Source organism: Pelodiscus sinensis, chromosome 2 (genome assembly GCF_049634645.1).
Source record: "Pelodiscus sinensis isolate JC-2024 chromosome 2, ASM4963464v1, whole genome shotgun sequence".
NCBI lineage: Eukaryota > Metazoa > Chordata > Testudines > Trionychidae > Pelodiscus > Pelodiscus sinensis.
The window spans coordinates 255,325,171-255,350,586 of record NC_134712.1 but is presented as its reverse complement, the minus strand read 5'-3'; the positions used below and the strand labels follow the sequence as shown (position 1 = coordinate 255,350,586).

The 25,416-nt window shown below is 50.4% G+C and overlaps 1 protein-coding gene across 1 annotated transcript in view; it reads left to right on the top strand.

Annotated features, from left to right (window-relative positions):
* The first annotated feature begins 2,836 nt into the window (after window positions 1-2,836).
* The window catches only part of CCDC12 (coiled-coil domain containing 12), a 73,716-nt gene continuing 51,136 nt past the window's right edge, over window positions 2,837-25,416 (top strand). Inside the window, exon 1 of the mRNA XM_075922978.1 lies at window positions 2,837-3,000. Within this exon, the coding sequence (XP_075779093.1) occupies window positions 2,884-3,000 (117 nt within the window). The 5' untranslated portion in view covers window positions 2,837-2,883. The remainder of the gene's footprint in view (window positions 3,001-25,416) is intronic.

Genomic DNA, 25,416 nt, shown 5'->3' with positions numbered 1-25,416 from the left:
TTTGTTTATCTTTAGCCAGAAGCCATCTAAAATGTGGATTCAGGAGGCCTTAACATAACAATACTCAAAAGGAGAACCAGTTGTTTGTGTGGGATCTTTTCCCTTCCAAAACAGCCTGCCTCATATCTGTGGCCTGGGGCTCTAGGAAGTTCTAAACGTGTAATAGGCCATGTTTTGAACCGATTAATTCTTCTTTGATTTTGTCTTTAGCTATTTTTAACAGCAGGATTTCCTGTTAACTGATAGAAGCTGTTGTTGGGCTGATTTTCTCTTGAAAACAGCTAGTGACAATAACGCAATTTGGACAAGCCTAGAGGCGCATTCATGTTGTACATAAAGAAATACTAACACCTAACTTGAGAGAGGTGTTTTCTAGTGGCCTGATTACGGGTCTGTGAGTCAGGAACCCTGGAGCTCTCACTTGTCTGTTACAGTGACTCTCTGTATACCTTTGGGCACGTCACTTAACCATTCCATGTCTCAGTTTCTCCATCTGTAAAATGGGGATTATACTTTCCTTCCTGTTAATTTTAATAGGCAGTCGATCAGGGCTGAAAGCCGATGAGAATTTCTCTTAGTCAGACATAAGTGTCTGTCTGGGAACCTAGCCAACTATGCTTCTGTTCAGTCCGGCGGACAAGAAGTAAGAACAGCTGCCACCCGAGAAACGCAGAACTTGCAAATATGCGCTGTCATTAGCAGGCAAGGTAGCTTGCTGCACAAAGTCATATTCATTGCAGAGGCAGTGGGTGTATAAATGGTTGAGTTGAACCAGGGCTCTTCTCTGGGTTTGAAGATTGTGAGTCATCAGATCTGTTATTTGTGGTCCCAGTCATCCTATCTGATCTTTGCTCAGTGGATGGAGCTGTTAATGGTTCCCTCCCAAGTAACAAAAAAGTAAAGCAGCTTACCTTTGGTTGGCAGATGCCCTGGCAAGTTATTAATTAAAGGCTAAATTAAGTGAGTGTAACTTACTGGCTTCTAAAATGTTACTTTTTTACTGATGGGTTCTTTGGTGGAATAAATGTGGTGGTCTCAAATATCCACATCCCAGAGACCACTAGAATATTCAATACTAAGTGGGCTGACGGACCCATTCTTCCTGCTGTTGGCCTCATCAATACTAGTGGTCAGCGAAACAGACCTCTGGTCTGCCACGTTGCTGAAATACTGGGAGAGCTGCAGCCGGTGCAGAAATTGACTCCTTTGGTACAAACCCAACAGGAAGGCCCCTTTCATAAGGGGAATTCTCCTCTGGTTGTTTTTGCCCATGGCTGTCACTCTCAGCAGGGTCATGGAGACTCAGCTGACCTCTGGCGGGTTAGGATCCATCTAGACTCATAATCACACCTCTCTCTAGTTACTATCTCTGAAGACAGGGCTGAAAGAGGAGTTGTGTAAGCATTATCTTCTCTTTGCACTATACATTAGAAAATCCACCTGAGCCAATTATATTCCTGCCCTGCATCTGTTGGATCAGTTTAATGTGGGACACTTTTCTTTGCCTGTACTAAACTGTTGTACAGGGTTACAGATTCCTAGGGTCAGACTATCCTTCTCCTGTGGATGGAGACCTAGGGTGCAGGGGGAGTTACTTGGTGACAGGAATCCCAGGCAGCACACGGAGATGGAGAGACAGGATAGGAGCCTGGCAAGCCCAGACTATCACAGGAGAGGCCTGCTCCTGAAGGCAACAGTGCTGTCCTGTCTCCCACTCTCCCCTGCCACCTCCTCTTACCCTCCCTTCCATTTCCCACTCTCCACTCGGTCCTTCCTCCTTCTCAGTCCTTTTACCCCCCTCCTCCAGCCTCCACCCTCCACCCTCAACCTACTCATGCCTCCCGGCCCATCCACCCTGCTCGCCCCTCCTGCCCCACTCCCTCTGCTCCCCTCCCCCCTGCTCGCCCCTCCTGCCCCACTCCCTCTGCTCCCCTCCCCCACCCTGCTCATCCCTCCTGCCCCAGCCCCTCTGCTCCCCCCCTGCTCACCCCTCCTGCCCCAGTCCCTCTGATCCCCTCCCCCACCCTGCTCACCCTCCTGCCGCAGCCCCTCCCCCACCCTGCTCTCACCCCAGCCCCTCTTACAGTTGCCAGGTGTCCGGTTTTGAACTGGACAGTCCAGTATTTGAGCTTTCTGTTCGGGAAACAAATTGAGAAAATAGAAATGTCGGGTATTTTCTAAATCGGATGTGATGTAGATTGTGATGTCATGTCAAGTGTGTGCAGTATTTTTGTTGAAACCATCTGGTAACCCTAGCCCCTCTGCTCCCCTCCCCCACCCTCCTGCCCCAGCCCCCTCTGCTCCCCTCCCCCAGCCCCTCTGCTCCCCTCCCCCACCCTCCTGCCCCAGCCCCCTCTGCTCCCCTCCCCCACCCTCCTGCCCCAGCCCCCTCTGCTCCCCTCCCCCAGCCCCTCTGCTCCCCTCCCCCACCCTCCTGCCCCAGCCCCCTCTGCTCCCCTCCCCCAGCCCCCTCTGCTCCCCTCCCCCACCCTCCTGCCCCAGCCCCAGCCCCCTCTGCTCCCCTCCCCCACCCTCCTGCCCCAGCCCCCTCTGCTCCCCTCCCCCACCCTCCTGCCCCAGCCCCCTCTGCTCCCCTCCCCCACCCTCCTGCCCCAGCCTCCTCTGCTCCCCTCCCCCACCCTCTGTTCCCTTTCCCCACCCCCTCTGCTCCCCTCCCCCACCCTCCTGCCCCAGCCCCCTCTGCTCCCCTCCCCCACCCTCCTGCCCCGCCCCCTCTGTTCCCCTCCCCCACTCTCCTGCCCCACCCCCCTCTGCTCCCTCCTCCCGGCTCCATCGATGCGCTCGTGGCTCCTCCTGCCCCGCGGGGCCGCTCGATTGGCCGGGCCTGTCCCCCCGCGCGGTGGCTGCCGGGCCGTGGGGAAGATGGCGGCCCCCGTGAGCGGCGCGGGCCCGGGTCCCGGCGTGGGGCGGCTGCAGGAGGCGGCGCTGCGGCGCAGGGAGCGGCTCAAGGCCCTGCGCTGCCGGACCGCGCCGCACAAGGTGAGCCCGCCGCGCCGGGGGGAGGGGCTGGGGGCCCTGAGGGGGAGGGGCTGGGCTCTTTGTGGGGGAGGGGCTGGGCTGGGGCCCTGAGGGGGAGGAGCTGGGGGCCCTGAGGGGGAGGGGCTGGGCTCTTTGTGGGGGAGGGGAGGAGCTGGGGGCCCTGAGGGGGAGGGGCTGGGCTCTTTGTGGGGGAGGGGAGGAGCTGGGGGCCCTGAGGGGGAGGGGCTGGGCTCTTTGTGGGGGAGGGGAGGAGCTGGGGGCCCTGAGGGGGAGGGGCTGGGCTCTTTGTGGGGGAGGGGAGGAGCTGGGGGCCCTGAGGGGGAGGGGCTGGGCTCTTTGTGGGGGAGGGGAGGAGCTGGGGGCCCTGAGGGGGAGGGGCTGGGGGCCTGAGGGGGAGGGGCTGGGCTCTCTGAGGGGGAGGGGGAGGGGGAGGAGCTGGGCTCTTTGTGGGGGAGGGGAGGGGCTGGGGGCCTGAGGGGGAGGGGCTGGGCTCTCTGAGGGGGAGGGGCTGGGCTCTTTGTGGGGGAGGGGAGGAGCTGGGGGCCCTGAGGGGGAGGGGCCGGGCTCTTTGTGGGGGAGGGGCTGGGCTCTCTGAGGGGGAGGGGCTGGGCTCTCTGAGGGGGAGGGGCTGGGCTCTTTGTGGGGGAGGGGAGGAGCTGGGGGCCCTGAGGGGGAGGGGCTGGGCTCTTTGTGGGGGAGGGGAGGAGCTGGGGGCCCTGAGGGGGAGGGGCCGGGCTCTTTGTGGGGGAGGGGCTGGGCTCTCTGAGGGGGAGGGGCTGGGCTCTTTGTGGGGGAGGGGAGGAGCTGGGGGCCCTGAGGGGGAGGGGCTGGGCTCTTTGTGGGGGAGGGGAGGAGCTGGGGGCCCTGAGGGGGAGGGGCTGGGCTCTTTGTGGGGAAGGGGAGGAGCTGGGGGGCCTGAGGGGGAGGGGCTGGGCTCTTTGTGGGGGAGGGGAGGAGCTGGGGGCACTGAGGGGGAGGGGCTGGGCTCTTTGTGGGGGAGGGGAGGAGCTGGGGGCCCTGAGGGGGAGGGATCCTGGTAGGAGGCAGGAGGAGCCAGGCTGAGGAGGGAGCCCCGGGTGTAAGGGGGTGTGGGGAGCACTGCTGGTGACTCTGGGGTGGGAGCTGCCGGCGTTGGGGGAATGTGGAGGAGTTTCTGGGGTGGGGTGAGTGTCCCCTGGGGGTTGGAGTTGTGGGAGTGTCTGGGGTTGGGAGGGGGGGGGTTGAGGCCACACGGGAGAGAGGCGCTGAGGGAGGCAGGTGCTGTCAGCATGCGTATGGGGCACAGGAACGGGGGGGGGCACAGATGGCCTGGTGGGGATTGGGGTGGGCATAGGGGAGCAGGGTCTTGGGTAGTGTGGATGGGAGTTGGGAGAAGTTTGGGGGTGTCTGGGAAGTGGCAGGAAGGGCCCCAGCAGGACTTGAGCATGGCACTCAACCTACCAGTAACCTGCTGATTGTGCCCTGGTCTGTAACTGGATTTCTGTGGGAGTCATCTCCCTCTGTGTAGGGTTCCCATTGGCTTCATAAAAGCTCTACTATGGTTTCAGGGCATCCCTGTGTGGATCCAATTGCAGAATCAGGGCCCTGGTCTCCTACTTGATTTTTCATTGTTATTTTTGCTTCATTGTGCTGAGTAATCGCATAACCTTGTTGATGTTACCTTTGTTCTTCTCTCTCTACTCTTCTCTTGTGCTTGGTTGTGGTCTTGTCATCCAAATTGTTTGCCTTGTTACTTTAGTTTGTAAGCTCTGTACGGTCATGTCTGCTGTCTATATTGGATGGCATCTAGCACATATAGTTTTGCGCGATGTTAAAATAATAATAAGCTGTAAAATGAGGTGCACAAATGGGGATCAGAGTTAACTATAAACTGGGGATTAATACTGTCATATTCAAATATTTTGTATTTCATAGCAGTTTCTGACTTATTGGAGGTTAAAAATCTTAATTAATCCTCAAAGTACAGGCAGTCCCCGACTTACGCGGATCCGACTTACGTTGGATCCGCACTTACGAACGGGGCTTTCTCGCCCCGGAGGTCGAGGTGGCGGATTGCTACCTGCGAGCTCCGGGGTGAGAAAGCCCCCTTCGTAAGCTGCTCCGGTGCCCCTGGTCTGCTGGAGACCGTCTCCAGCAGACCAGGGGCACCGGGTGTGTTCCCGTGCTTCTGAGGCTTTGCTCTGGCAAAGCCTCAGAAGCGTGGGGAACCGCCGCTGCTGCCCCTTCAGTCCGGGTGCCTGTGGTCTGCTGGGGACCGTCCCCAGCAGACCACAGGCACCGGGACTGAAGCTGCAGCCACGGCGGGGTCCCGCACCTCTGAGACTTTGCCAGAGCAAAGCCTCAGAGGCGCGGCACCCCGCTGCCGCTGCGGCTCTGCTCCCCGTGTCCCTGGTCTGCTGGGGGAGGGGGGGCGCAGCTAGTGTGCCCCCCCCAGCAGACCAGGCTTTTGTTTTGGACCCTGGGGCAGAGCAGCTGGGGCGCTGCCGATTGGTCCTGCAGCGCCGCTCTGGGCACTACTGGACCAACCCAGCAGCACCCCAGCTGCTCTGCCCCAGGTCCTGATTCAGCCGCTGCTGGTCAGTTTCAGCAGCGGCTGAATCAGGACGCCTGGGGCAGAGCAGATGGGGTGCTGCTGGGTTGGTCCAGTAGCACCGAGGAGCGGCACTACTGGAGCAACCCAGCAGCACCCCAGCTGCTCTGCCCCAGGCGTCCCCAAGTCAGCGTCTGCTGAAACTGACCAGTGGCTGACTACAGGAAGCCCGAGGCAGAGTTGCTCTGCCCCCGGCTTCCTGGAATTAGCTGCTGATCAGTTTCAGCTGCAGCTGACTTGGGGACGCCTGGGGTTCTTAAGTTGATTCTGTATGTAAGTCAGAACTGGCGGTCAGTTTCAGCAGCGGCTGAATCTGGACGCCAGTTCCGACTTACATACAGATTCAACTTAAGAACAAACCTACAGTCCCTATCTTGTACGTAACCCGGGGACTGCCTGTAATCTATCTGGAGGCTGTTACCTCCATGATACTAATGAGGAAACTGAGACTCTGTGTCTGATTGGCTCAGACCATGCATATGTCAGCATCAGACCCATGATTATGACTTGGGAGTTTCACAGCTCTCAGTTCTGTGTTTATTGCCTGTCAACTTAGTTTCCTAACTTAGTGTTTTGTGATGGTAAATTTGCAATGATAAATGACAGACTACAAGTTCTACATCAGGTGCATGGACACATTTAGTATGAGGACAATAAAGAAAGGACGGGTTGGATAGGGTGAGTGGGGAAAGAGTCCTGTGAAGGAGGAGGAAAGATGGATACAAATTCTGTGGAGAGAGAAAAAGAGTGTGAGCTCCAGTGTGGAGCTGAGGATAAGAGCTTTGGGGTAAAGGAGGGGGCTTTGGTTTGGGGGGGGGGAGGGGTTCAGGGCTTGGGCTTACCTTGAGTGGCTCCTAGTAGGAATGTTAAATATGACCAGCAGCCAATGTGCTCAGGTCCCACTCCAGAGGAGCCCCCTGCCACTCCACGCTGCTGCCTCTGTACCGGCTGCTTGTCGCCCCACAGGGTGGCAGCAGCTCCTGTCTGGGAGGGGTGTGAGCTCCCAGACTTGGTGCAAGCCAGAACTGAGCAGGGCTGCCTACCCACCTGGCTCGTAATACATTTTAAATGCAGAGCGGCAGCAGGGGTAGGTCCCAGCCCCCAGCACAAGCCAGGACTTAGCCAGGCTGCTTGCCAGCCTGCTAAAAAATTTACTGGAGGGAAGGGGAAGAAGGCACATAGTCTACAGCATTAACCTATAAGCTTTTGCTTAATTGGTTAATTGACTACACTATTGACTACATCCCTAGCTCCTAGTCAGGGGTGCTAAGGCAGTTTCCTGCCTCTCCTATCACCACAGACCATGCTGGGCCCCAGAAGCAGCTTCCCAGACAATGGGGCTGTCTCTACATTGGCAAGATTTTGTGCAAAATCTTGCTGCCTGTCTACACTGGCCGCGAGTATTTGCACAAGAGCACTGATGTTCTACTGTATGAAATCAGTGCTTCTTGCGCAAATATTCTGACGCTCCCGCTCAGGGATAAGTTGCGCAAGAGGCCAGTGTAGACAGGTAACATCAATTTCTTGCTCAAGAAAGCCCGATGGCTAAAATGGTCATTGGAGCTTTCTTGCGCAAGAGAGCGTCTATACTGGCACGGATGCTTTTGTGCAAAAGCAAATCTTTTGCGCAAAGGCACATTCCAGTATAGATGCTCTCTTGCACAAATACTTTTAACGGAAAAACTTTCCCGTTAAAAGTATTTGCGCAAAATCATGCCAGTGTAGATGCAGCCTGGGAGTGTGGCGCTAGTACTCAGGGCAGGGGCAGTGCACGGAGCCCTGTGCTCTCTCCCTCCCCACTCCCCCCCAACCTAGAAGCCAGACCTGTTGCCAGCCACTTCTGAGATGCAGAGCAGTCTGCAGTGCCAGGACAGGCGGTGGTTTGCCTTAGCATCCCCCTGAATCCCCCTGCAGCAAGGAAACCCAGTGCCTGACATTCTATGACCCAGAACTGGTCCGCGACCCATAGTTTGAACACCACTGCCCTAACCCCCTTGTTGGAGATGGAAGTATTTTGTCAACAAAAGTGCCAATAAACAGCATTCACACACACTGACTTTTAATAGCAGGGCTGTGTTGACCCTTAGTTATCAGGAGACATTGATTACACTTTTGGAGTCTTGTCATGTCTCTAGGCATTGTTAGCTACAACTGTAGTGTTCACCTAGAGAGAAAGAGGCTAAATTTGAGACTTTCACTTTGTTTCCTCAGGGGTATTGAGTTCCTTCAGGATCTAGGGTCTTTGGAAGTCCAGAAGAAATTTATGCAGTTCAGAATTTGGGCTTTTCTTGGAAAACCTGTAATGCACTACACATCTACAGGGCTGTTGACAGCATAGGCTTTACACCAGGTGTGAACTTGGTGCACATTTTCATTCAGTTGCTGACTTAGACTTCAAGATGCAAATATATGTCTCAGGCAAACTGCAGAGCGAAAGCTTCCGTTGTTGTGCTGCTCAGGAACATACAAACTAAGTGTGCTGCTAACTTCTTTTGGGGTAGAAACAGCTGCTTCATGCTGGGGGACTGTGAAGTTGAGATGTTAAATATTGGTTACTTGAATAGTCGAGTAACCTCATGAATTCTTATTGGTTAGCCGCCTATTCTGTAGTCCCTGGGGGCGGGGCTGGCAGCCAGTGTGCTCCGACCCCACTCCCAAGGAGCTCTGTGCCACACTGCACTGCTGCCTCTGTATCAGAGGCAGCAGCACAGAGTGCCAGGCCGGAGCTGGTCCACGAGGGAAGCCAGTTTAAAAACCAGCTCCCCTTGTGGACTGGCTGCCTGTCACCCTGTGCTACTGTCTCTGATAAAGAGACAAGAGTGCAAGGTGACTGCAGCCCCTGTCTGGTGTTGGGGGTCTGAGTTCCCGGACCCGGCGTGAGCTGGAACTGAGCCGGCTTGCCTGCCTGCCGGCTCCTAATACACTTCAAATGCAGTGTCACAGCAGGGGTAGTTTCCGGACCTGGCGTGAGCCAGGACTGAGCCGGGCTGTTGGCAAGAGGGAGGGAGGGAAATGCCTGTAGTCTATATCAATAACCTGTAAGCTTTTGCTTATTGGTTATTCGGTTAATTGACTACACTATTACATCCCTACTGCGACGGGTGGCTTCCTTCGTTTCTTCATTTGGATAGATTTTAAAATTAAGTAAACAAATGCAATGCGTGACCAGATTACATTTTTGGCTTCCTGTTGGATCCCACTTAATTGTGGTGCTGCACCTCAACAAGAGATACATACGTTCCTTGAAAAATGAAGAGATGTATTTTTACGTTTTCTGTGTTGGTGGCCTTAAAGATTCCTCTGAGTTGGGTTATATCAGGGCTTGACTTAGTTTCTTCGGTTTGTTCGTAATAAGAGTGAACCAAATGATGACTTACCATTGTTGTCAGTATTGGGGCTTGACCAAAAGTTGACTGTGCATAGTAGCTCATAGGAGAATCAATGTCATCAGCCAGAGCTTGTTATTTGGCACTTGAAATTGTAGAATTGGAAAATATTCCAGAACAAACTCGCTCTTAAAGAAAGAACTAGCCTTTGTTGAGATTGGTGCAGTGCACAGGATAATCACCTGACGTAAACTCGGCCTGTACAACATTTGAAAAGCCCGCAATCATTACTGTGCAACTTGAATTTTGGTTTAAGTTCCTCGGACTCAATCCGTACCTGCTAAAATGTATTTTCTTCCCTGCGTGGCACTGTATTCTGTCCCAGATTCCTAGTGTACTATCTTACAAAGATAGTACAAGGTTTCCATCCTACACACAACTCATCTAGGCAGACGCTTGGCTTGGATACAGACCTGTCAGTGGATCCATCAGCAAGCACAGTAATAAAGTTTAGCTTTCTAAATGTATTTCTGAAAATCTTTTCCAAGAATGAAGACCCTGTATTTTGTCTTGGTACAGCATTTCCCTCCATGGATGTTAAATACAGGCAGTCCCCGGGTTACATGGATCCGACTTACATCGGATCCCTACTTACAAACAGGGTGAGGCAACCCCGCACTAGCTGCTTCCCCCGAGCAGACTAGGGAGACGCAAAGCTAGCGCCCCCCCCCCCCCCCCCCCAGCAGACTAGGGAGATGCAGAGCGGCTTTTCTCAGCAGACACCTCAGCTTGAGAATAAAGGACTGAGGGAAGTGAGATGTGGGAGAATAAAACTGAGCTCTGGAGAAATGTTTGGCTAGAGTTTCCCCTACAATATGTACCATTCCGACTTACGTACAAATTCAACTTAAGAACAAACCTACAGTCCCTATCTTGTACGTAACCTGGGGACTGCCTGTACAGCTTGCTCCCAAATTAAGGCAGTCTTTAGCTTGCAGGTTGGAAGCGTGTTTCAAAATCTCCAACTGAAGTCATGTTTAACAGCTTGATAGCAAGGGTCCAACAAGGTAGCCAACTTTAAGATCTTCTCATGGAGCATTTTTTGGAGCAATCAGTAATGGGAGCTTCTTGGGGACAAAGTGATACATTTCCTGGCTGCTTCCATGCCTTTTGCATGAACACCAGAGTGATTGTGCATGTTTAGGCAGCCAGTTCTGCTACAAGCAGTGTGTCCGGATGACACAGCTGCTCGTGCTTTCTGCAAAGCACATAATGTTTTATCTTTCTGACATAATCACAATAGCCACTTTCTGCCTGTGACCTTTAGCTTGGAAGCTTTATTCTCCCTCTTAAAATTCTGCCTGGCCAAAGCTTTAATATGTACTTCAATTTGGCTGGAAAATCAAACAGCTGCTGATCTTGGAACTACCCGACTGTAGCTCAAAAGCCTAAACCAGGGCTGGGGAATCTTTTTTGGGGTGGGGACCACTGATCCACAGAAAAATCTCTTGCAAGCCACACACAAGTGAGAAGCAAAGCAAAAAAACCCCAAACCAAACCCTCATGAACGTGGCCTCCAACTGAGGAGGAGAAAGATGCCCCCCATGTTCCCCTCGTGCACCAGAACCTGAGGGGGCACTGGCTAATACATTTTGTGCACTCCAGGCCTGCGATGGGGAGCTGGGGCGCCGATGCTGGCTCTCCAATGCTGAGGGAGCCCTGAGCCTCCGGGGTTGGATCCAGGCACGCCCAGGGCCGCATTCAGCTCCAGGGCTTTAAGTTCCCCACCTCGGCCTAAACCACATCTCTTGGTTCTCCATTCCCCACAAACCCCTGCTCAGTGCACTAACAAACATGTTCCAGCTGAGGCCCGGCAGAGGTTCTTTGGAGAGTGCTCGGCTCTGCCCCCCAGGCGTTGCATGTCATGGCACCAGCAAGGTCATTCGTCACCTCCCTGACTGGCAGCTCAAGGTCTGCTCTGCTCAGCCTCCCCTCCCTTCACCACAAAGTTTTTTGGTCCTCTGCCACGCAACCCTCTTCTCTAACTGGCAGCTGAGGATTGCTGTTCCTCAAATGCTGCAACCCTCCTCCCCAGTTCTGTGGGCAGGAAGCCTGGTACTTTTATTTACTCAGATGTCGCTACTTCCCGGCTTGGGCTTGCAGAAAAGGGTTTTTTCCTCAGCTCGGCTGGAAGATTGCTTCCAGCTAAGTGACTAGCATGCAATGGAAGCCTCGGTCATGGACTAGGGATGTTAAAGGTGAACTGGTTAACCAGTTAACTGGTAAGCATCACCCTTACTGGTTCTAGTTAACCGGTGGGGACTGGAGCAGCTCCCTGCCTGCTGCAGGCAGGGGTGCTCTAGCCCAGCCGGAGCAGTCTCTGTCTGCAGTGAGCACGCCTGGAGCAGCCTCTGGCCATGGCGGCCTGGGAGTGATGCAGGCAGGGGCTGCTCCAGCTGGGCGGGGAAGAGCATTCTAGTCCAGCTGGGCTGGACCAGTTCCTCTGCTCTCTGCCTTTAATCAGTTGAACAGGCGTTTACATCCCTTTCATAGGCCGGGACCTGATTGTACTGTTAGAATACTCCACCTCATTTTCCTCCAAATGTATGGACTTGTGAGTAAATGGAGACGGTGCAAAACTGGCAAAAGTTCCAATTGCCTTTTACGTGGTACCCATCAGAAATCCGTCTGAAAGGCCAACCGGGGAGCAGTGCTTTCTGAAGAACCAACTTCCCTCTTCCTGTTTCTTTCTAGAAGAGGAAGTGTGCTTGGCAGTGTTGTAATGTTTAACATGGCCTTACCCATTTTTCTGCAGGCTTTGGACAGTTACATAGCTTGGAAAGAGGTTGGCTCTGTAATTGGCACGTAGCTGGTGTTTTTGGTACCACCTCCAGTTAAAAGGAAAGCAGCACGGTTTCTCTGATGCCAGCCTTGGTGACATTCATCTAATGACGTCGAGTGTTCTTTTCAATGTCAAGAATTTTAATTTTGAAACAGGGAAGGAGAAGTTGTTCCAGTTCTTGGGAGCCTGGGATGGAAAAAGCAAGGGTAGTTTTCTCATAAATAACCAAGTGTATGTCCTGTGATAGATGCAGGCCTCTTCCAAAGTGTGCACGTGAGACAGAGCAGTTGGGGAGAAGTTTAGCACTTCGTCATTCTGCACAGCGGTAGGGTGGAAGAACCTGACATTTCATGCATTATGTACACAAGTGTAAAGCCACATGCTAAGTACTAGAAGCAGCAGCTGCATTTGTAGTTTAATTGCATCATAATTTTCTCAGTTCGCTGAAAGCTTATTGTGTTGCTAGCAGATGTACCCAGCGTAGCTCAGGTCTTTAACTGAAGTCTTTTTTTTTTTTTCCCAAATAAATGACAAATTTACATGCCATATTTCAATGATTGTGTTTTTTTTAAAAAATGAAGGAAAATGAAGGCTGGAGTGAGGGTTTGGGGTACAGAGAGGCAGAGGATGGGTGGCGTAGGGTGGAGGTTTGGGAAGTGTGGAGGGCTCAAGGCAGGGGGTAGGGGCCTCAGGGTGGGGGGAAGGAGGTTGGAGGTGTGTGTGCAGAAGTTCATGCTGGTGGGGGGTGCACGATTCAGAGCAAGGGGCTCAGGATAGGGGATTGGGAAGTGGAGGGGGAGGAGCTGCCTGTGGTGGTGAGGATGGTGCAGCTCCAGTGGCGGTTCCTCCCAGGGGACTGTGGTAATGCTCCCCGGATAGCAACCCCTCCTGAGGACCCATGGGTGCGCTGCCCAGAGGGCGGCTCCTCTCAGGAGTAGGAGAGGATCCGGGTCTGTGTGCTTGTCAGGTGGGGGTTGGGATCTGTGGGCTGGCCCTGGCCTCCAGCTGACCCCCTGCCCTGCAGCAGGTCAAGGCGGGGTGGTGCTTCAGGGGCTACCCCTGGCCTCCAGTACCCTCCTCCATCCTGCAGCCTGTTTTGGAGAGGTGCTCTGGGAAGCTGGCCAGGCTCTGTGGGCTGCCCCCGGCCTTCAGGGCCACCCCGTGCCTGTAGACTGGGGGGGGGGAGTCTAGGCTCTGGGGACTGCCCCCCTCCAGTTGCCTTTGTCCAGTGGCCTGCTGTGGCCTTCAGGCTGTCTGGGGGAGTGTGGCTCCGGTGGCTGCCCTTGGTCTCCAGAGGCTCCCCTGTGGCCTGTAGGCTTTTGGGGGGGGCGAGGCTCTGAGGGCTGCCCCCCTCCAGCAGTCTCCCCATGACTTGTAAGCTGTCTGGGGAGAGGCCAGGCTCTGGGTACTGCCCCCTCCTCCACCTCCCCCGCCACTCCCCACATCCTGTAGGCTCTTCAAGTGGGGGGGCAGGCTCTGGGTTTGGGGCTGTGGGGCTACTTAATTGGTTTGGTGTCAGGCAAGTGGTGGTTTTTGATGTTGCGATGGAAACCAGGCCTGGTTGTTTTTAGTGGTCATCAATTAGTGCAGCATCACGAAATAAATAATAACAAATATCCTGGAGCACAATTTAAGAATGTGGTCTCTTCAATTTATTTAAAGCTTTCAATTTATGATTAAAATGATGACCTGACTTTTAGTGACTCCTAGCTTGCTTAGGCTTTGATCCTTCCAACACTTAAACACAAGCTTATCGTCGTGCGCTTTTAGCGATCTCATCCGTGGACTACGTGCCTCTAAGTGTTTGCAAGATTGGGACCATAAAGCATAAGCCTCAACATCATTTGTTTACAGTAAATTAAAAGAAAATGGAGAGTAATTGCATCATCCCACATGGAAAACTCGTAACTCCGGTCATCTGAAGAAGTGGGCTGTGCCCCCGAAAGCTCATGACACCATCTACATGTTTTGTTAGTCTACCAGACCATTTGTTATTTTTTCTGTAACAGACTAACTCTGCTACCCCCTGGAGCACATGGAAAACTGAAAACCAGCCTGCTCTATAGGCCTCAGTTGACTCTTAGATCCCAGTATTGCAACTCCTGGTTTATGTTTCTGGGGAGCTTTGCCTACATAAGGAGTGCAGGGTTGAGGTAACAGTTCTCTTGGTGTGGTTATGATCTCTGTCCGGATAGGTGTGGTGATCTGGAGGTTTCTTGTTGTATAGTTGTTTGCAGGGCTTGCCGAACCGCGGCGAGCCCCGCTCGCCAGCCGCACTTCCCAGCGATCTGTGCATGCGCAGATCACCCGAAGCTGGCTCTTCCGTGTTGCATTCTACTCGCCACAGGTGAGTAGATTGCATTATTTGTCGAACCCTGGTTGGTTGTAAGGTTCTGTTGTTAAGGCTGATCACGCTGCCCAGGAACTTAGTGCTAATGTGGGAGTGTTTTGGGGAGCTTCACCGATAAGTGGTGGTTCTTGAAGTTGTGGTGGAAACTTATAAGGGAGTTTTAGTTGTTTGTCTACAGCATGAAACTATCATTGGTGGGTCTCAATTATATCATTGGTTTGGGATGCATTCCTCAAGGTGGCCCATGAAGAGGTTGGCATACTGGGGAGCCATGGTTTGGTTCCCAGGGTTTGGACAAGGTGTGTGTGGTTGAATGTACAAATGTAATGGGTGAGGATGAAGTGGATGAGTTGGACCATGTGTTTGGGGAGGATATCTGAAGGTTACTCATCTGTTCTCTCGTAAATATTTGAGTTAGGCAATGCTGCCCTCTTTGTAAAGGAGGGGAATTCCATAGTGGTGAAGGATAGTGTCCAAGAGTTTTGCTCTTGAGGAGACCACCTTATTGGTTCCTCTGAATTTGACTGTTTTAGGATTTTGACCTCCCGTCCATCACTGGAATAGTTTTTCTTTGTGAAACATAGCGTTTCAAAACCAGGAAAAGTCGTGTGATATGGATTCTGCAAAGAGATATGTTACGGGCATGGTCTCTGGTACATAGGTAAATAAATGAAAACACCAGCAGGGCGGACAGATGCTGTGGGCCCCAGGGCACCGGGGGGGGGGGGGGGAGAGATAGCTGTGTAGCCCCTGAAGGGGCGGGGCTTCAGGTGGAAGGGTGTGGACCTGTGGACAGTCAGCCCTTAGTACTGCCCATACCGTGACACACCTCCAGCTCTTAGAGCTAACCCAGAATTCAAAGTGGCCAGCTCCAGCTGCTTCAGGAGAAGCGGTGGTGGCTGGAAGCTCCGGGCCCCTTTCGATCACTGCGCCCTGGGGCAATTTCTCTCTTTGCCCCCTTGTCAGCAGGCTTGGAAAAAAACACCATATAACTTGGAGCGTGCATTGGTTAAAATTGCTGAGGCCTCAGTGTATTCCATGCAGAGTCTTTGGAATCCATCTATCATGCACTGTTTTAAAAACCAAGCATGTAAAGTGGGGGAAAACCTAGTTTTCCTCAGTTGCTGTTGGATACCACAAATGTCACAATGCGTGACCCAAATAGTTAGTTTCACTGTCGGGAGGCATTTTGGTTTTAATTAAAAAAAACATAGCAAAGTATTCTTTAGCTCCTTCCTCACGGCTAATACCATAGCGAAGCAGTTCCTCTGTGAATTATCTACATAAAAGAATTCTTGTGAGCTGAGTCCTTTTCACACCATCAGTAATATTTTTAGCAGTCTGTTTTCGAACAGTGCTGTTGTCTTAAATGCTGCTTTGTTACCTGGAATTTGATTCTTCAGCTCTAATGTTGCCATAAAGTTGTGTGCAACTTTTAAGTGTTGAAATGAGGGAAGAAATGTTCATTGGTTGCCGCTGGTGTGGTAAAGTCTGTGCCTTTCTCTTGCTAGAGGAAGAAACTATACCATATTGTTAATTCAGACTACTTGAGAGAGGGAGGATGTTTATTTAACAACAAAATGTGAGCATTAAAATTGAGCATAGAAAACCATGATGCCTCACTGTGTGGTGAATTACTGAGCATTTTCATCTGCTTTCTGTTTTCCAAATCTCTTAGAAGGAAGCTGACAGCAGGGTTGGAATAGAGGCCAAACACTTTATTAGTGGAGAGGTCAGAGTCGCCATACAAATGTACAGAAACACAGCATGTGCAGTGCAGTGCAAATGCTAAGCACGGAAGTAGTACGTCTGTTTTTAAAGGATACTGTTAATTTATAAGCGGATCTGTTTAAAACAAAGTTAAAACCAGTCTTAGGTCCTACACCGCTTCAGTTTCCCCTGCCGGTCCTTGTGGTTTTGCATCTTTTTTTCCATTTTCTAAACTGAGTCACACACTGCCATCGCTGTGTGAAAGACCCACACAAAAGGGAAAATGACTATACAGGGGAACGAGTGAAAATGACTAGATGAGATGCTCCTCAGTGCACAAAGTAAATAAACAGGGAATATTTTGCAGTGGCCTGTCAATTTATACTATTCTTGGGTGTTACTTTAATAATTGTAGGTAAAATGTCAGATGTTAGTGGGTTTTTTTGTTTTGATCTGTATTTACCTGTTTCTTTGTGTAGCTTGTATGGTGTGTTTTCCACATGGGAAGACATAGTCAAACTAGGTCAAGGAAGAGGTGGGGCTTTATCACTTCCTTTGGGCGACTAATGCGGTGTACAAATGTGTCTCTTGGAAAACCAAAGAGAGGCAAGTTCGTACCCTCTTCTCCTATTGATGGGCAAAACTGAAGCTGAGAGCTTAAGTCACTTGCTAGTGATCATGTGACAAGTGAGTGGAGAACTGAGAAGTCCCTGGTGCCTAGTTCTGTGTTTCAACTGCAATTCCATGCTTCTCCAAGATGGCTGTCTAATTTCCTTATGCATGGCAGCACGTGACCACATTTCATTCCCATTTCTTGCGCCTGATGTTTCCACAATCTTGGCTTTTTAATTTTTAAAGCAGCGTTGTTGTTAGTTGAGGTGAACATGACTAGATCTAGGTCGGGTACAAATAGATGCTAAGTGCAAACTAGGCATGACTGGCACTTCTCCTGCGTTGTTGCTTTTTCCATTTTCCTTAAGATGCTAATTTGCTTTGCTGCTTTATGCAAAAATGCAAATCAACACACTAGTATTTGGAGGTAAATCTTGGAAAACTGCTGCAAACTCACTTGGGCTCCTTCTATTTCCCTGTATAAAAACATTGTAATAATATAATAAAACCCTGGTGAAATCCCATATTTATCTTAGAAATACGGATTGATTTTCACATGAGAAACTGGCATTACATTTATGAGTTCTGGTTTTCATGATTCTCATTAACTTGACTTATTTTTACATTGTCATGGCAATGAGCAGAGGGCTTTTACATAATTTTTCCTTTTTTCCATCTGTATCCATGAAAAAGATTAACGGCTCCTTTTCAACACAAACTGGTGCGCTAAAACCTTGGCTCCTTTAATCTGCTGCTTAGCGGTCCCAGCTGTGCAGTCTGACTCGTCTTTCTGCCGGATCTTTTGAGTGGGCTCCATGGAAATAGATGACTGACATGAAGCATCTTTTCATCCGTAGCTGGTCATATGCTTGTCTTGAATGGAGACAAGCTCCAGAGGGTAGTTCAAAGACAGACAAGTCATGATACTAAACATGGGGGCGAGGGGAGGAATGTGATAGCTCTCCTTGGGTCCACATCCTCCACTCCCTTTGCTTCCAATTAAACCGTGTATGTCACCTGCCTCCGCCCATCAGCAATTTTTGTTCCGTTTGTTTAAATGGTCCACCGTGGGAAAATCAGGGCATCTTTTTCCCACTGGAATTTGGGCAAGCATCAGTTGTTTGTGAAGGAAGTGAGCAATGAATCTGGAGGAGGCATCAATCTGGTCTTGATCTCTTGCTCTCCGTCGCCTGAAGTTGACTCACTTAAATTGAATAGTTTGCTGTGTGTTGGAGAAGAATCTGGCGAAAACGCGATCTGCGCCCCTCCCCTCCCACACACTTACTCAAGTCGCTTTTTCTCACACTTTATTTGAAACTTGAAAATCCGTTTGCCTGCCGATCGGGTTGTGTTCCGTTTGACAACCCACTCTCTCTTTTTACTGGGGCTTGAAATCTGTTTTCTGTAAGGTTTTAGTGCCCTAACTACAGCCAACCTACATCATTCTGCTTTTGAAAATGTCTCGCACACAGCGTGAACTGTTCAAAGGTGAAGCAAAATAAAATGAAACACAGGTATTCAGTGTCTGGCAGTGTTTCCCCCTTTTTTTTGCATCCATATGTAGAATACATTTTGTTATGTGCACTGGGGCATATGTGGGTGTGCACCACCAGTAGAAACACATGCTGTTGGCACCTGCCCAAGCGCTTAGCTTACAGGGAACACTGCATGGAAGGAGTGTGTGTGTGTGTGTGTGCGTGTAAGTGTGAGAGAGCGCGCGCGCGAGAGAGAGAGCTTTCAAAAGATTGTCAGTGTGAAAGAGCTACCAAAAACTGGGAACCAATACTAATTAGCCTAAGTGGTGAGTACTATCGAAATGGATTTAGGAATCTTATAGAGGGTGTTCCATAGAAAAATTATGCTTGTTGGATAAAGTGATGTGAGGTAGGTTAAGGGGGAGCAAAGCGATTTAACTAAGGGGTGTAATGGAGTAGGGATGTTAACTAACGGTTAAGTAGCTCGCCGAGTAGTCGATGGAATTTCTATGGATTGCTCAGTTAGTCGATAAGGGGCAGCACTTGCTACAGCTGCTGTGGCTCTGCATTTGAATTGTAGTAAGAGCTGCTGGCTTCTTACTACGGTTAAAGCACAGAGCTGCAGTGGGGTTAGCTTCCAGGGGCATTGAGAGCTGGGACTGAAGACTCACAGCTCATGCCAGCTCCGGACCTGCTGCAGCCCTGCCCTTTAAATGTAGTAAGAGCCCACCGGGGGTTAGCTCCTGGGACTGAACAGTGCCAGCTCTGGGACTGCTGCGGCTCTGCCTCGCCTACCCCCTCGCATCGTGGAGATGGTGCTGGGGGAAACTGGCTTTTAAGATGGCTCCCTCCAGCATCAGTGCCTGCTCCCTCCCCCTTACTGCCTCTGATACACAGGCCTGGGGGGAAGAGGGGGAGTGAGTAGTTGAGTAGTCACTTGACTAGTCACTTAGGGTACGTCTGCACTTGCTCCCTAGTTTGAACTAGGGATGCAAATGTAGCCAACCAAAATCGCTAATGAAGCGGGGATTTAAATATCCCGCGCTTCATTAGCATAATCTCGCCCACACGTTATTTCGCTGAACAGCTGATTCGAACCAGGAAGTGCGCTCCAGGACGCGTTAGTTCGAATCAAACCCCTTGGTTCGAACTAACGTTACTGTTCATTTTTTGAGGAGTAACGTTAGTTTGAACCAAGGGGTTTGATTCGAACCAAAGGGTTTGATTCAAACTGACGCGTCCCGGAGTGCACTTCCTGGTTCGAATCAGGAATAACGTGCAAGTGAGATTATGCTAATGAAGCACAGGATATTTAAATCCCCGCTTCATTAGCAATTTCGGTTGGCTAAATTTGCATCCCTAGCTCAAACTAGGGAGCAAGTGTAGACGTACCCTTACATCCCTATAATGGCGTGGCCACAGAGAAATCCAGTGGATATAGAGTGTATTTCGATTTCCAGAAAGCCGGCATTGGCCGCTGTTGGAAGACAGGATATTGGGCTAGATGGATCTTTGATTTGAACCAGTCTGGCTCTTCTTATGTAAATCCCATGAGAATGACATGAGATTCCTGACACCAGAGGCTGGGTCTTGAGATGTGGCACTTTGTACTGGGTTACAGTGGAAGGGACAATCTGGAATAGGAGGTTTCATTCTCTAAAAGTATAAGTTTATCTGCTGCTGTAACACAGGTGGTGTGGTACCTGTCTAGGCTGGCTTTTGCAGCAGTTAAGATGCATTGCTTTCATTCTTTTCTGTGTCATGGCCACTCATGGATTTTTCTTCTTGCAACTCCTCGGTGAGGCATTATCCCTCTTGTATGCATGAGGAATTGAGCTGGGAGACTCAGAGGTAAGTCACACAAGAAGTGTCTATGGCAGAGCTAATAAAACGTGGACCTCCTGAGTCCTAATTCAGTACTTTAACTCCTAGACCTTCCTTTTTCTAGTAAGATTTTTCTCTTGTTAAATACATCTTGTCTGACTAAACTCTGGGTGACTTGAGGCTGACTAGGAATGTCATGCTTGCAGTGTCAGAGGTGAAACAGCTGTCAGCCTCTAAGAAAAGATAAGGAAATAAGGCTGTTTGTCACCAGCCCTCAAAAGCACAGGCTAAGGATTCCTTTCCAGATATGTCCATTTCAGGGTCCTCTTCCACAGGCTTAGAGGATGTGCTCAGTGACAGAGACCAGAGCTGAGTTTAAGGAAGTCATGTGACAGGGGTACCGACAACTAGGAGAAAACAGAATGGGGGGGAGTTAATATCAGGAAAAAACCCCTTCTGTACAATGCAGTATTTTAAATATTTATAAGAGGTTGTTGCTTTGATACCTCTCCCCTGGCTGTGGAATCCTCTTCACTTGTCCCATCTGGTTTTAAATGTATCATGATAATAGTGGAAGTGGGAACAATTCTGGCCTGGCAGGGCACAGGGCTCGATAACTTATTACAGGAGTGTCCAACCTTTTGAAGCACAAGGTCACTTTTTGAATTGAAGTGCAATTCAAGATTTACCCCAAACCTAAATACTCTTGCCCCGCCTCCCTCCCACCCTTTCTCCAAGGCCCCGCCCACGCTTACTCCATCCTCCCTCGCTCCCCCACCCTCCCTCATTTTCACCAGGCAGGGGCAGTGGGTTGGGGCGCAGGCTCTGGTGTTGGATTAAGGGATTTGGAGTGTGAGAGGGGCTCTGAGCTGAGCCTGGGGTAGGCCGTTAGGTTGCTGGAGGGGGTTCATGCCTGGGGTAGGGTTTCGGGATGTGGGTTCCAGCTGGACACTGCTTACCTCAGGTGGCTCCTGGGTGGTGGTGCAGTGGGGCTAAGGCAAGCTTGCCCTGGCCTTGCACCACTCCCAAAAGCAGCCAGCAAACTCCATCCCAGTTCCTGCTGTGCCCGCTCTCTGCTCTGTGGAGATAGGGTACAGGGTGGGAGAGGGGGCATGCTGACATCAGCACCCTCCTTGCCCTCCTCTGCCCTGCACAGAAAGCAGAGGCTCCTGTGGGGACAGCTCCAAATCCGAGGGCAGGAGATGCGCAGCAGTCTTTGTGTGTGTGTGTGTGGGGGGGGGGGGGCTGGATAACCTCTTGGCCATACCAGTCAGGATCCCCTGTCAGAGGCTCCAAGATCTACCAGTAGGTCCCGATCGACTGGTTGGTGACCACTGACTTAATAGATCCCTTCCATCTGCAGCATGTGATTCAGTTTCCAAGTGAGTGCTGTGAGCGTATATACAATAGTATGCCTAGAGAGACACATTTTAAGTCCTGAGAGACGTGAGCTAGAGAACTATGCCTGTGAGCCGGGAGTTGCCGGGTTCAAATTCCAGCTCTGGCTTGCAGCAAACTGCCCAGCTCGTTTCCCCCACCAGTAAAATGGAGACGAGGCGGCTTTCTTCGTAGTCACTGAGCGTACGTTGGTGTGGAAGATGCTGTGTCAATGCTATGTCACTGACACAACAGGGTAGTGCATTCTAAAGGGACACTTCTCATGCAGGGAGATTCCAAATACAGCTTTTTTTTATTTACAGCACCAACACCGCTCCCATCCAACCCTCCTGGAGCCACGTTAAACTGTTCGTCACCAAGCTGGCTGAATACTAGAGTGCATAGTGTGTGCAGCAAACAAACCCCATGCTCTGAACTTGTTAGAGGTAGAAGGAGCTGGCTTATTGGGTAGAGAAGTCTCCCAGTTCCAGGCTAAAAGCTGTTGTGGCTGGTGTTGCAGACAGAGGTTTGATTATAAAGGTGGGGATCGAATCGCAGGAATATGTATGTTCTTTGTCTATTCTTCCCTTGGCGCTGGTCATGGTGTTACAGCTGGCGGAGCCGAATTCTCAGCACTGAGTGCTAGTAATGTAAGAATGCAAAGAACACACATGGGAGAAACATGGTACTAGCTAGCAGATTGGTGCTATCTTGTTTTTGTCTACAAAATACTAAACAGCAAAGGGAAGTAGGACCTGTCCATGTTCTGTGACAGGTTTCTCTAGCTACCTTTATTGAAGTATACCTCACTCACTGCAGTTCTAAACAGACAGCAAATCTGCCGGAGCTGCAAACCCTCACTCAGCCTGACCTGGGATCTCTCTACATTGAAGAGAGATGCATAGCACGGCGACTGGCAGCCTGCCTTCTTCAAATGGGTTTTTTCTCCTTCGTTTTATTTTCGAAGGATTGTAGCGGGAGCTTGTGTTCTTGAGAGCAGAGAACAAAGAGGCCGAGAAAACAGTTGCTGTGGTAACAACACTGCATAGTAAAGTTACGTTACATGGAGACAAAAATGTACTCTTAAGGGCTAGCCAAAGCTATTTCTAGTTAGGGCTTATCAAGAAAATAATATGCTCTTGCTGCAAAGCTCAAGTGTTTGGATGTGGAACCTGCAGACTAAATGATTTCACCCGCAATGTACAACATGACAGTTTGCAAGGAAAAATGGTTCGTCATCTAATCCATGAAGGAACGTTCCATCTCGCTAGTCAATTTAGATAACGCTATTTGCAGGCGTAGTGTTTATCGTTGTTAATCCTTTTCAAGACTGAGCATGTCTGCCAAAGCATTTATTTGACAGTTAAGCAAATGTCCATATTCCAAGAGTTCAAACACAACACAACCTGGCGCAAGAGCTAACTGAAAAAGGACTGTTCTAAGTAAATCATATTTTGCATGTCTGCAGCGCCTTTGACCTAAAGCTTTCAAAGTCCTTTGCAAATACTGCATTTCAGGACATCCTGGTGATGTAAGTGGCATTCCCAGTTATAGACTGGCAAACTGAGCCACGGGGAAGTTGTTCGATCTCTCCAAGGTCATGCTCTACCCGTGGCAGAATTGGGGGTAGAACCTCAAAGGCCTAACTCCAAGCCCCCTGGAGTAACCAGTAGACCAGTGGCTCTCAGCCTTTTCAAGCTTCTGTATCCTTTTCAGAAGTCTTTGGGTTGTGTACCCCCAGCCTTCATCTCATTTAAAAACAACTTGCTTACAAAATCGGATCTAAAAATACAAAAGTGTCTCAGCACACTACTACTGAAAAATGACATGCATCTGACGAAGTGGGTCTTTGCCCACGAAAGCTTATGCTCCAACACTTCAGCTAGTCTATAAGGTGCCACAGGACTCCTCGCCGCTTTTGCAGATTCAGACTAACACGGCTCCCCCTCTGATACTTGAAATATGGTTTGCAGTCTCATTTTTACCATATCATGATCAATCAATTGGAATATAATTATTGCGCTTACATTTCAGTGTTTAGTTGATAGAGCAGGGTATCAACAAGACATTGTGTGACATGTTAGGTTGGACTGACTTCGCTAGTGCTTTTTATGAATTCTGTCGTAAAACGAGGCAGATTATCTACAGGATTTGCTGTGCTGCCTGGAAAACCTCTGTGTACCCCTGGGGGTACATGTATCTCTGGTTGAGAACCCTACACTAGATTACACTCCAGCACTGGTGGCTTCATAACCATGCAGGTAAAGGTCTGTGAAATGGAACCAGATGAATAGAAGAGCACTACTTGATGAGCGTAAAGGGCTAAGGTGAACAGTGTTCCCTGTAAGCTGAGCGCTTGGGTGGCTGCCCAAGAGAGATTCAGGTGCCACCCAGCTGACTGGCAGAGTGCTCACAGCCAGCAGCATGTGTTCATATTGGTGGTGCACATCTGCACATGCCTTGGTGCACCTAACAAAATTTATTCTGTGCATGGATGAAAAAACTTGGAGGGAACACTGAAGGTGAAGTGAGGTTTTAAGAACATAAATACCAAAGGGGACCTAAACCTGGATAAAATCTCCCACATAATTCAGAGCTACCGACAAGAACCCCACAAAAGTAATTGAATCTTTAACCAGATGTTCTATTCTCTCCAGAAGACAGCAGTAAGCGGATGGCATAATTGTCGTCTGCAAAACTTAAACATTCCAGAATTTAAATTAACCAGTGATAGTTTTACTCTGGATGGAAGCTGGATTCTTCATTAATATGTCAGATTCTGTAAAATAATGGACTTTAAAAAACTTCCTTTAAATCTGTGTAACAGTTGTAATGGATGCCTGGTGAAGAAATCAATCAAATCTACTGCCACTTCCTTTTGAGAATACACTCATGCTATTTACTAATTCTTTCTGCTAAAATTCACTTTTAGATTCCTTTCCCATCTGCTTTAGCATTTGTAAAAACACAGTTATAAATCCTTTCCCCGTTCCTTCCTATTATAACGCTGCCATTTGTCTAGTTGGTCCAGAAGTTTTGCTAAAGATACGCATTTTCTGGGGTAGCCCTGTCTTATTACTTAAATTATTTCTTTTCACATGGGACCTGCACTACTTCATCTTCATTCAAAACAAAACTACGTTCAGATCTTCCCTCCTCAAGACTTACAATTGGTGAAATCCCCCCCCCCCAGTCTGAAGAAATTGAGGTCAGAGCTCTAGAGCCTTCACCCAAACCTAGATTTCTTCAGTCGATAAGGAAGCACTGTCAATGTAGGGCTATGTACACCCGCATTTTTGTTGGTGGAACTTATGTTGGTCAAGGGTTTGGTTTTCGTCATGCCCTTGACATAAGTTTTACCAACAGAAGTACAGTAAACTTCCAATAATCCGGCACCTGTAGGACCCAGGGGGTGCCAGATTATCAGATATGCCGGACTATCGGAAGGGGGGGCTATGACGGGTCTGGGGTGGGGTGGGGGGGATGCCACCCCAGACCCCTCATAGCCCCCCCTTCCAATAGTCCAGCTCTGCCCCAGGCATCCCCGATTCAGCCGCTGCTGGTCAGTTTCAGCAGCGGCTGAATCGGGGATGCCTGTGGCAGAGCAATCCGGCAGCATCCCAGCTGCTCTTGAGGGCACCTGGAACAGAGCAGCTGGGGTGCTGCCGGGTTGGTCCCGCAGCAACGAGGGGCGGCGCTATGGGACCAACCTGGCAGCACCCCAGCTGCTCTGTCCCAGGCGTCCCCAAGTCAGACGCTGCTGATACTGATCAGCGGCTGACTCCAGGAAGCCTGGGGCAGAGCTGCTCTGCCTCCGGCTTCCTGGAATCAGCTGCTGGTCAGTTTCAGCAGTGGCTGAATGGGGACGCCTGGGGCAGAGCAGCTGGGGTGCTGCTGGGTTGGTCCCGTAGCGCCGCCCCTTGGTGCTGCAGGATCAACCCGGCAGCACCCCAGCTGCTCTGCCCTAGGCGTCCCCAAGTCAGCTGCTGGTCAGTTTCCCAATTATCACCTCTAATACCATTAACTCACAAACATCCCACTCTCCCCACCTCTAATATCGTCAATTCACAGACACTTACCTTCCTTCCTCCCCCCCCCCCCCGCATCCCCCTCCTGTTCTGAAATGTGATTTGTCCTTTTCATGTGTGTTCATTTTTTTTAATTGTATCCTTTGGTATATATGGTTGTGACTATTTTCTTCCACTATTTGATCTGAGGAAGTGGGTCTGGCCCACGAAAGCTCATCATCTAATAAACCATCTTGTTAGTCTTTAAAGTGCTACATTGTCCTGCATTTTGCTTCAGTTGGT